The 12,500-nt window shown below is 48.1% G+C and overlaps 1 protein-coding gene across 5 annotated transcripts in view; it reads right to left on the bottom strand.

Annotated features, from left to right (window-relative positions):
* cep170aa (centrosomal protein 170Aa) overlaps nucleotides 1–12,500 on the bottom strand; it is a 63,027-nt gene that overhangs the window by 10,570 nt on the left and 39,957 nt on the right. For 3 of the 5 annotated variants that reach the window (XM_080848445.1, XM_080848446.1, XM_080848449.1), the window contains 5 exons: nucleotides 11,477–12,021; nucleotides 7,043–7,144; nucleotides 4,457–4,592; nucleotides 2,022–3,602; nucleotides 1,292–1,342 (listed from right to left, as the gene is read on the bottom strand). In XM_080848445.1, the coding sequence (XP_080704571.1) occupies nucleotides 1,292–1,342; nucleotides 2,022–3,602; nucleotides 4,457–4,592; nucleotides 7,043–7,144; nucleotides 11,477–12,021 (2,415 nt within the window). The remainder of the gene's footprint in view (nucleotides 1–1,291; nucleotides 1,343–2,021; nucleotides 3,603–4,456; nucleotides 4,593–7,042; nucleotides 7,145–11,476; nucleotides 12,022–12,500) is intronic. The other 2 variants (XM_080848447.1, XM_080848448.1) reach the window with 1 other exon arrangement.

Here is a 12,500-nt window from a genome sequence, read left to right as displayed (position 1 = left end):
TGTCTCCCTGCTCGTGATAAGATAAAATATGTTTGACGGACAACCTTTTGGTCTTTCAGATTATCTGATGGATTTAAACAGATGTCTTTGAGCAAGGAGAAACCTAACACAGGTGGTGTTTAGGGTTCCCAAGGACAAGGTTAACTGAAAAACAGGATTGAGGCAAGGAAGCTTACAATAGCACAACGATCGATCAATAACACAACTTCAGAACATATCTAGTTCCAGTCAGATTAGTTAGGTTATCATTTATCACATCTCAAAGTCCATTCACTTCAACCTGATCATTCAAGATGTGAGCTACTCTTGATTATTTTAAATTGATAATAAGTAGAAATAGACAAGTGTTAATTGAGTTTACATGTTTATGTGTAAACTTGGGAGGCTTTACTATTAACAAATAAATAGTGTGTGTCACGTCACCCAAGAAGACTGTCAGTAGTGTAGTTCACTTCTGGGAAAGGGTAAAGCCATGATGTCACACACGCACACACACACACACACACACACACACACACTGACACTGCTGGTGCCATTGCAGTGATGACCGTGCCAAGCTCAAGTCCTTCTCTCACCCTATGAATATTTATGGCACTGGCGACCCCAAACAAGGACCCAGTCAAAACAATGTGCAAAACAAAGTGACATCAGTGCAGCGAGAACTGAACCACCAGACAGGCCAGCACTCGCAGCAGATGGAGCCTGTCCTTTCTTGTCAAGCGTCTCAGGACACTCTGCTATTTTGCCTCTCTAGGTTCACCAACCCATTAATGTTACATTAATGCTGCCATTGGGTACGTTTTGATCAAACCCAAAATGGCCTCGGCTGGATGGCCGAACACAATGACCACTGCCATATAATTCATGAGCATACATAGAGTAGAAGGGCCTGGCCAGGTCATCACCGCTCGAGCTGAGATGGAGGACAGGGGGACAGGATGAGAAGGGTGTGTGTGTGCAATACCTGAGCCAAAATGTCAACACATAACTCACAGCGGGAATCTTTACACTGATGTACAGTGTTGAACTGGAGGTGTTAAAATGTTGCTGTGGCTGAGATGGCCGAGGGTTTAGTAGCAACTCCATTCCACAGACCCTGTTGGCACGCTACTCTGTGAGAGTAGCTTTGTCTTTGAATCTCCAAATTCTTTGATGTACAAACACCTTGCAAAGCTATTTGACTCAGGTGTTGCTTACACATGGGTAGAAGCACACAAAACACACATAAAAACACACAAACACACACACACACACACACACACACTCAGGCCCCTGGATGCTAGTACAGTACCCATCATTTCCTCTGCAGTTAGGAAGGCTTCTGGATCAGGCTCTGGACTCTCTGTATGGAATGAGCAATGTTCTTATGAACAGCGCATAACACGTACACACACACACAAACACAACTCAGAGAGCTACACACACATGACATACAACATGGAGCTTCACACACATGACATACAACATTGATGTAACACTGACACACACTGTCACATGACATTTACCATGGAACATATAACACTGACACAAACTGTCACATGAAGGGATGGTATCAGTGAAACATACAGACTGCTGGACATGCAGAAGAGTCCTTTGTGATTCTTGTAAAACTGATTATATGTATAACTTATATCTTAAGTTATAATTTTGTCATCATGATATGAATGTAACACAAAATCTGAACTCATTTTAAGCTTGCCGGGAACTATAGTGGCACTTGACTCTAAACACAGCCTCTGTGGTCTGTGTAGGTGGTGGCTGTGATAATGTATATGGGCGTAGGAATGAATGGTTGAGAGTGTATGTTTAGTGTATCGCTGTAAGAATGAATATGTGAGTATAAATGTCTGGGTGAGGGTGTATATGTGTGTGTGTGTGTGTGTGTGTGTGGCTGTCTGTCTGTGTGTGTATCTGTGTGTGTGTGCGTGTGCGTGTGTCTGTGTGTGTGTGTGTGTGTGTGTGTGTGTGTGTGTGTGTGTGTGTGTGTGTGTGTGTGTGTGTGTGTGTGTGTGTACACTCACCTGAGGGGGAGCCGTGTGTTGGCGGTGTGACTTTAGCCTTGACCTCGTTCAGCTTCGAGATGCTGCTTGCTCTGGACTTTGCCGTCAGCTTGCCGTCTCCTGGCATCGGCTGCCGCAGACCCAGCCTGAGAGCTGTCTCTGCGGAGAGCCGTGTTGCCGTGTTCCGCACGCCCACCGTGGCTTCTGAGTCGCTGCGCGCGGACATGGAGCCCAGGCGCGTGCGTCTCGGCTGTGCCAGCATGTCGATCCTCGACGGCGCCTTTCTGCCAGATGGCGGCCTGGACGTGGAGCTGGTGGTGGACACCTCCGAGGCCACCGACACACGGTCCATGTCGGCCAGGTCCGTGTCTGACGTGTCCCCTAGCCTGGCCCTCCGGAGCAGGGAGGCCCGTGTGGGCCGAGGCGTGGGGAGAGCCTGCTGCTGCTGCTGGGCATGCTGGCTCTGCTTCCCTGCCAGACTACCGGTGCTTCCCTGGAAGGCCTTATTGGACCTGGAGATCTTGGCAGAGGAGGAGGTTCTGGAGAACACAAGGTCGTCGGTGGAGGCAAAATGGCCGCCCCGTCCGTAGGAGCGGATGGAGGACGTGTCCTGGTCGGAGGAGAGCACGTCGGACATGGTGGAGAGAGGGTGCGAGGAGGTCATGTCGTCGTCGGTGAGGTCCAACGAGGGCTGGCGTCCATGGCGGGTGGTGGTGCTGGAGAGGGCCTGGGAGGGGGTGCGGGTCTTGGCCTTGCGCTCCAGGCGGTCGCGGGCGGAAGCGGCGGTGGCTCGCGTGGTGGCCACCGAGGATGCGCTGGCGTTGCTCTTCTCGCGGTGAAGGCTGCTGAGCGAGCGTCTCTTCACCGGCGCGGGCTTTCGCTCGCCCTCCCCCGCTGCCTGGCTCACCGTGCTCGCCGTGTCCACGTCCGACTCCGGTGAGATGGAGCCCGCACGCTGCTGCCGGTGGTGGCTCTTGGAGACGGAGGAGGAAGAGGCGACGGAGACGGTGGTGCCAGACGGCTTCTTCTCCTGCCGGGCGTCGTCTCTGAGCTTAGCCTCCAGGAAGGCCATGACGGCCTCCGTGTCCTTCAGCAGCGTGGCCGTATCCATGGAGCCCGTGGAGTCGCTGCGCTCGCGCGCCTTTGACCCGTCGCCCCGGCTGATGATCGGGATCAGCTCGGCCTTGACGCTCCCGCTCGGACGCTCGATGGTGAAGCTGCCCTGCCGCACCAGCGGCCTTCCGGACTTTTCCCCGCTCTCGCTGCCGCTCCATCTCCCCTCCTGCCCCCTCCTCCTGCGCCCCTCCTCCGTGGAGCGCTTCACGGGGCCCTTCCCCTCCAGCGCCACCCCATTGGTGGTAGCCATCTTGCCCTCGCCGGAGGGCAGGCTCTGCCCATCTCCCTTATGCTCGCTGTGGTTCTCCTTCTCCTGGGGCTCAGTGTCCTGCTTCTCCCCGATCTCGGAGCGAAGGCCTAAGGGAGCCAGCTTTGGCTTCTCCTCCGCGGGCAGCTGGGGCAGAGTCCTCCTCTTGCGCTCCGTAAGGCTGGAGGGGGTGGAGCCGGCACTTCTCTGGGAGAGGCTGGAGTCGAATGCATTGGGCTCTGCAGGGACACAAGAGTGAAGGTGTCATTGAGGTTCACACTGCAACATACGCACAACATGCAGATTGAGGCTCTTCTGTTGTGAAAAGGCTGTTTTTCACCTATAAAGACTTTTTAAGTTGAAGTTGAGTTGAAAATAAAGGTACCATAAAGGTTACACAGTGACACATTGAAATCATCAAGAACTCTAGTATGACAAACTGCGGATTAAAGCAGTGAGTCCCAAAGTGTGGGGCGGGGGGAGGAGCAGGCGATTGGGGTTGGTGGCGAAAAAAAAACAGCTAAAACCCTAAACAACCAACTACTGGTGAAAATAAGTATGACAGTGCTCTTACAGCATAGTAGCCTATAACCAACCTATTTAGTGATGAGTTTATAGCCTATTTTGTACTTAATTGCAACACTGGATAAAAGCATCCATTTATTACCTAAAAGCCTAGAAAAATCTGAACAGCTGAAATGTAAAGCCAAAGTGATGATGCACATCCTTCTCTTAAAGTCATCCTTGCAATGTCTCCATTTTACAGAGCCCAACCCCTGTGCACTGACTTCATTTAACAGGAGCCCACTGCAATGACTTTGCAGAAAGGTCATCGGCTCATTAGTCTGCCGGAGCAGGCTGTGAATGGATCATTAGCTTTGTGAAGAAGTCTGGCTCGTTGAGCTCACTGTACACCTGAACAGACGCTGCTGCCACCTGCAAAGGGTCGTCAAAGTTCCTTTGAAACCAGATGTCTCTATCACAACCCCACCTCCACGTTGCAATGGAAGCTGACTCTATGTTTCTCTGTATACCTCGACTCTATGACAACAGTAACCACGACCACCAAGTGAGGATGACAGAGAACACCCACCTCTCTCCTGATGGACGAAGGTGGAAGGCTCCGCTCCTGAACCTTCAGGGTCTGTGCGCGTGTGATTGGCTGTCAGGCTGGCCCATTGTGACACCCAGTGGGGACTCCCAACAGCCACCTGGTCGTCAGGGACAACCTGCGTGAGGAAGGAGACAGAGAGGGCAGATTACACCGGGCTCATATCATATGCAACTTTATGAATGGGAAATGAGGCTACTACTCTAATGAGGACGGCTCTCTGAAATACTCCACCCGGGGGACATGTCTGAGCCCTGGCTGACCGACACCACGTGAATAATTGATAGACTCGTGGGGGATAAATATACTGCATTAATGCATGTAGGTGAATTCTAGAGATTAAAGTGATCTGTGTGATACAGACTCCATACGTCCCAAATACATGACGTTGAGTCCTTGCATCTTAATAGTAATAACAAACACAAATGATACTGAATTAAGACAGGTAACTAAATCGGATAGTTCATTTAGTTAAACACAGGAAAAGATGTTAAATTCCTCATACTATTGGATGGGAACCTCTCTTGCAAACCTCTCGGTGTCACATGCAAGTATCATACCCAACAACCAAGCCTAAGCATTATAACAACAGGGTGCAAAACTACCATCATACCAATTCTTAACAAAACTTCAACAACAACAACAACAACATTACACTGGGGTTGTCAAGTGGGCACCTTCCTTTGTCAGTGTTTCATTGAATAAGGCCCACGAGATGGTGGTGTGTGGCATCACAGACCCACCCCCCTCCATACTCACGCTGGGTCACCTCGAAAACATCTCTCATGCATACCTCTGTCTGAACGCACTCCCCCTATTATCCACACATCCATCTCATCATACTTTGGCATGCCACAGGCAATGTAAGGTATATAAGGTGTTTGGCAGCTTGGGAGATCTGATAGAGTCTTTGGAGAGTCTATAGCTGCAAGCCTGAATTTAAGCCTGCATCCGGTTAAAGCTGACACGAAAAAATAATATAATAATATAGAGCAATGATCACTGCTTAGCCCTGCTGGAAATGGTGTGTGTTTTACAAATGGCTTTTTAAACCCACAAAAGCCTCTTTCATATAACACAGGGCACACTGTTAGGCATCCTTTCATAAAAATGGAAATTGGAAATGTAATTATGTTCATGCCCTCAAGGAAGTAAGCAGTGTTTATAATGTAGTCATACCCACAGTCATACCCTGAAAGTCACTGCAATGATTCCCCCACTTCCTATCAAGGGGCTGTGTGTGTGTGTGTGTGTGTGTGTGTGTGTGTGTACGTATGTGTGTGTGTGTGTGTGTGTGTGTGTGTGTGTGTGTGTGTGTGTTTGCATGCTTGTTTGTATAGTATGTGTGACTATGTTCAAATTACTTTACTATCTGCATTTGCTAGTATGTGTGTGCACATGTGCATGTCTCTGTCTGAAGGAGTAAGTAAATGAGAGTGAGTGTGTGTAGGGCGCCTGGAGGGGAAGGAGGGGGTGTTATTTCTCATATTCCTCCCTCCCTAACTAGGTCACAGTCTGTGAGTGGCCCGTCCGCTCTCTGAATAACAAGGAAGTGGTCAGAGGGCTGAGGGAGTGAGGAGACTTCGATTAGCCTCTCCTACAAACCTCTTTAAAACAAACACATACCAACATACCAACACACACACAAACACACACACACACACACACACTCACACACCCCTCTCATATGTTATAAACATACACAAAAACCCACACAGACACACAAAAACACAAACACAAAAATGCACACACAGACACACACCTCCACACATTCAGAAACTCAGACACAAATGCACACACACATACAGACACTCACACATATTCCCATTCTCACAGACTGTCAGTGTTTTCAAAAGTTCCTTCTGGTGCTTATGTGGCTCTGGTTGGGAAACCCTTTAGCATTCCTGACCAGCAGCCTCCTTCCTAAAGCAGCAAGCCCCTCTAACCCCCTCTGAGATGGAGACGGGCTCATAATCTGGCCCCTCGCCAGGAGCAGAGAGTGGAGGGCATGTCCCAAAGCTGGCAGTCTGCTGGGGATGTAAGTGATGAGCTAATTACCATTCAACTTCACAGCCCCTAAATGAGCTAAACGCTTCTCATTAGCTGAACTGAAGGCTGGCTGACTTCCCTCTTGTCAGTCTTAATATGGCACTTTCTTCATGATTTCAGGCTATGGTGTTATTTAATTTCCATTCCTAAGGTGACTTTAGGGATCATTTTAGACTTTTCGAATTGTTCAGTTTGTTGATTTTAAACCTAAAGTCATGACTTATTTCACAAAGGACTTCAGTTATGCCAGCGGATGTTTGAGAGGATGTCATCTTTAATTTTAAATCACCCCACCATTCATGTCAATGTGTTGAATAAAATCAGAGATCCTGTGAGAATGCCCTGGTTCCTAGCCGAAGCCAGGGTGCTGAACACAAAACTGCTTTTTTCTCTCACTCTTTTCTTCAGCTTTTTTAAGATCATGAGTCAGCACCGCATAACTGGAGTGTGTAATGTGCATGATGACTCGGCTCCCCTGTGGTGTTTGTCCATATAGACAGCATGCTGAGTCATGTTTACCTCTGCGATTTTGCTGCTTGGCTTCTTGCTCTCCGTGGGCTTCCCCTCTTCCTGCTGCTGATCGCCACAGCTCCCATCCTGGCCACCCTGCACTCCAAACACCTGAGCAACATGACAAACAGGGAAAGATGCATGTTAAGGGTCAAGCAATCAACCAGCAACAACACAATCAATCAGCAAAGACACAAGTTAAACAACACAATCAAGCAGCAAAGACACATGTTAAACAATGCAATCAACTAGCAACAACACAATCAATCAGCAAAGACACATGTTAAACAACACTATCAACCAGCAAAGACACATGTTAAACAACACAATCAACCAGCAACAACACTATCAACCAGCAAAGATACATGTTAAACAACACTATCAACCAGCAAAGACACATGTTAAACAACACAATCAACCAGCAACAACACTATCAACCAGCAAAGATACATGTTAAACAACACTATCAACCAGCAAAGACACATGATAAACAACACTATCAACCAGCAAAGACACATGTTAAACAACACTATCAACCAGCAAAGACACATGTTAAACAACACAATCAACCAGCAACAACACTATCAACCAGCAAAGATACATGTTAAACAACACTATCAACCAGCAAAGACACATGATAAACAACACTATCAACCAGCAAAGACACATGATAAACAACACAATTAACCAAGAGACACCCTGAGCATCATCTAACTATATCAGGGATTTAGTCCACTAGGCAATGACATAAACAAACTAACAACAACTTCTACTACAGCAACAACTACTACACGCTTTACAAGCAAACTTATCAATGCATTAAACACAATCGATATAAACTAATCAATGGATTAAATGAATACAACAGAATAACGCCTTAAACATTTGTGAGTGGTGATGGGATTCAACCCAACACAGTGATGGGCAAATAGCCATTTGAAAAAAATTAAACCAGATGTCTGTTCAGTTGTACAGTGAGCTCAACATCTCTTTGGATGCTGACATGATCGTGTTTAATTACATTCACTGTTTCATAGGCTTCTTCATTATCTTTATTACAGAGCCCAAAATGGACAAGGATGAGTGTGGGTTTTTCCTCAAATCTAAAAAGAAATTTAGCTGAATTGGTATTGTGAATTAGACTGGCTGACTGTCCCTTTAAGCATCCAGCACCCAGACGAGCACTGAATAGCCCCTAACAGGGGTAAGTGGCAGCCCAAAGAGAGCTGCGCTAGAGAATAGTCTGATGAAGAGAGCTCAGTCTTGGAACCCAATTAGGAGGCGTTTTAGGGAACAAGCTCCTCTTGAGGCACTTCAGAGAACAAAACAAATGAATTTGAGTAAAGGACACTAGTAACAAAGTGATACAAGAAAGAGATTTGCTTCAAAACCATGGCAACATGGAGATGGAGGGAAGGGAGGGAAAGAGAGAGAGAGAGAGAGAGAGAGAGAGAGAGAGAGAGAGAGAGAGAGAGAGAGAACATGCTAATGTGCAGAGGAAGTGTGAAGTAGTCGCTGAGCAGTTCACTTGAAATACCCACCCAACTGAGAAATTGTTTAAATAATCCCATTTTGTGATTGGTAACAAACTAAAACCTGTAACCTAGGTAACCTCAATACGACACTGTTCCTGTACTCGCATGCCCCAGCATTACCTGTCCTCTTTTGGCCTTTCAACTGCCCATGGAGAGAGAGAGAGACACAGAGAGAGAGAGACTGGAGAGAGAAGGAGGGATAGAAAGAGAGAGAGAGAGAAAAATGGAGAGACAGGGAGGGAGGGAGGGAGAAAGAGAGATGGAAAGAGAGAAAGAGAGAGGGGTAGAGAGAGAGAGAGAGGGAGAGATCGAGTAAGAGGGAAAGAGAGATTGAGAGAAAAAGAGAGAGAGAGGGAGAGATTGAGTAAGAGGGAAAGAGAGATTGAGAGAAAAAGACAGAGAGAGGGAGAAAGAGGGAGAGAGAAAGAGAGAGGGAGGGAGGGAGCGAGAGAAAGGGAGAGAGAGATGGAGAGCGTGGGAGAGAGGGGGAGAGGGAGCGAGAGACTACATTAAAAGCTCTCAGCCTCTAAGTGTCCCTGGGGGGTAAGTGGACCCAGTGAGAGCGGATGGTGGTGGTGGAGCCAGAGAGGACTCCAGCAAAGCCCATTAGCTTCACTGGCTCTCACACACTCCCCCTCTGGCCAGTGCAGCGAGCCGGGCAACAACAGCAGACACAACAACTGCAGGCCAAAAACTCCATCACACAACTCTCATTCAATAAGGGCTATCCCAGGTCCCAACAGGGTTTTGCTCCGGCAGATTGTAGGTCGGAGCATGAGAGAGAGAGAGAGAGAGAGAGAGAGAGAGAGAAAGAGAGGTAGAGAGAGAGAGAGAGAGAGAGAGAGAGAGAGAGAGAGAGAGAAAGGGAGAAAGAGAGGTAGAGAGAGAGAGAGAGAGAGAGAGAGAGAGAGAGAAGAGAGAGAGAGAGAGAGAGAGAGAGAGAGAGATAGAGAGAGAGAGAGAGAGAGAGAGAAAGAGAAAGAGAGAGTGAGGCAGACTTGTTTTAGTAAATACTGCAGAGGCCCCAGTAGTGCTGACATTCCCTCCATAGCACACATAGTGACACCTCTGATGTCATCAGCTAATCTAGCCTGCGGAATCAAATCAAGGCAACTGTCTGGTTACGATAGCATTCCACAGCCTCCTCTGCACAATACTAATAACTGTAGTTGTTAGACATCACATGCAGGGGAGGTATGTGTGTGTGTGTGTGTGTGTGTGTGTGTGTGTGTGTGTGTGTGTGTGTGTGTGTGTGTGTGTGTGTGTGTGTGTGTTTGGAGAGGGGTATTATGATTCTAGGCTCTTGAAGCAAGATGCCCTTGGCAACTCTCTATTTAATCTGTTATTCTCTATCATCTATTACTACATCTACACCCAGAACCCTTAGTGGATCCATCCTCCTCCATTCAATAAGCTGTTTCATAACACATGACCTGTACAGTTTTGCTAAAGCAGCTAAAACCCCTTCTCCCTCCTTAAACAAAGAGTGCTGAGGTGGAATGGGAGTCATCATTTATTTAGTAGACCTGGGGCTATGAGCTGCTTCACACATAGAAGGCCATCTCCAACCCCGTATGATTGGTCAATAAATCAACGTCAGGCATGAGTGTGTGTGTTGGGGGGGCAAGGGTAAACTACGGAGAGGCTACTATACTGAGGGAAAACTCAGGGAATGGTGTGTGTGTGTGTATACACGTGTGAGCGTGTGTATGTGTGTGTGTACATGTGCACGAGTGTGTATGTGTGTGTGTGTGTGTGTGTGTGTATGACCATGTGTGTTTACCTATATGTGTGTCAACACAAACATCTGTGTGTGTAGCGCCGACTTCTCTAGCAAGAAGCAGTAAATCAAGTCAAGCTTAGTTGAATTAGGCCTCTTCATTACTGTATACGTGTGTCCACTTAGAAACATGTACCGTTACACACACACGTGAGCATGCATGCACGCACACATACACACACACGTGAGCATGCATGCACACACATACACACACACATGTGAGCATGCATGCACACACACACACACACACACACACACACACACACACACACACACGACACACAGTGTCCTACCACAGCACAGAACAACCCTAGTGGGGGCTAAAAGCTCTTGACATAGAGGCTAGACTGGTAGAGCAAGGCACTAGCCAAGCCAAGGTCATGGACTGCATCTCTATAGTGCTTTTCTACTCACAGCATATTAATGCGTCATACATCTACCCATTCACACACTGATGGAGGAGGCTACTATCTAAGGGGCCAGCCTGCACATCGGGAGCAGTTGGAGGGCGTTCAGTGTTTTGCTCAAGGACACTTGGTGAGGAAGAGTCGGGATCGAACTAGCAACCTTTTGATAGCTGAACGACTCCTCTACCTCCTGAACCACTATCGCTATCCATTGTTCAGGCTCATGTGTACGTGTGTATTTAGCTACAATCTAAATAATGCCTTTCAAATCAGTTCCCCCACAATTTGTTTGAACGTGATACTGTACTGGATTTGTTTCTAGCAAATGTTTAAAAGGTTGAGTGTATCGCTTAGTCGAACACACATTTCACCTCTATTTTTCAGACTAGAAGCCTGCCTAGAGAACTATTTTCAGTTGACAGGAAAACATTTTAAATATTAACCAAAAAATATTAACAATCATCACCATTCCTCATACTGAGCAGACACAGGAACGCAAAAAAACACAGTAAAAGCCACAAGATAACTCACTCCAAACAACACCAATCAAACACCTAAGATGCCTTCAGCTAATCCATACCCTCAGTTTTCCACCTTTTTGATCATACATGCCAATCAACCAAGGAAACAAGTACGCAGAAAACGTACTTAAAATGTTTTCAAAACATCATCAACTCAAAATGGCCCCCAAACAGTGGCTACGGTCCCTTCAGAGCCTCACCTTGTCAATCATGCGTCTGGCCTCTTCCTCTTCCGGGTTGCGGTTCTCCAGTTCGATGGTGTAGGTGCCCTTGTCGCTCTGGTCGTCTCCGTCCTGTTTGTGGGTCTCCTCCGTGGGACTAGCGGACTTCCCCGTGCCCACGGAGCTCCGGGCCGCGCCGGGCTCCTCGGACCTCTGTTTCTGCAGGGTCCGGGCCGAAGTCAGGGGTGACGGGCTACCTTTCCCCGCCTCCGTCGCCATGGGAGCAACCTTTGGGCGTGCAGGGGGTGGAGTGGGACAGAGGCCCTCCCCTGTGGATGCCCCGCCCCCCAACAGAGGTGCAGTCTGGGAGAAGGAGTAGGAGCGGCGCTTGCGTGGGTTGTCTTCGTCGTACAACTCGACCATGAAGGACGTGCGGCTGGTGGTGGAGGAGGCAGGGGACGGACCCCGCCCACTCGCGGCTGCTACCGCCCTCAGACGTTCCTCGAGGGCCTGCCTCCGGCTGCCGAAGCGAAGGCCCGGACCGTTCTCCGAGTCACTCTGCGTTCCGTCCTCATGTTTACTGCCTGTGAAAGAAACGCACCAATGAGAACAATACCGCAACTCAAGAACCCAATATATGCATTGCTATGGCATATTACATAGTTAATGCATATGAAAAAAATAATCAAAAATATGAATAACAGTAAACAACCTTCTCACAAACATGTTGGATTCATGTTTGAGAGTTTCCCAGCAACCCCTTACATGCAGTATCCACATCGAATGCACTTCATTCTATTTCTCTTTTCTCTATTTCTCCTCTCTCTGCTTGTCACTCACTCACACTCCCTATGTCATCGAGAACAGCAAACACTAGTATATAGTATCTCCCTCTCTCTCTGTAACAGAGTCAGATATGCAGTCAGACACACACACACACACACACACACACCGTCCCCCGACCTGTGAGCTGTGAGGCATCCCCCCACACGGCGTTGCCCTGGGTGAGCCCACTGTGTCGGAGGAGCCAGTGGGGCGCGGCAGGCGGCGTGCTACAGGAGGC

Source organism: Sprattus sprattus (genome assembly GCF_963457725.1).
Source record: "Sprattus sprattus genome assembly, chromosome: 12".
Classification (NCBI taxonomy): Eukaryota; Metazoa; Chordata; class Actinopteri; order Clupeiformes; family Clupeidae; genus Sprattus; species Sprattus sprattus.
Note: the sequence above shows the minus strand (reverse complement) of the source record. Positions and strands in the feature narration are given on the sequence as shown.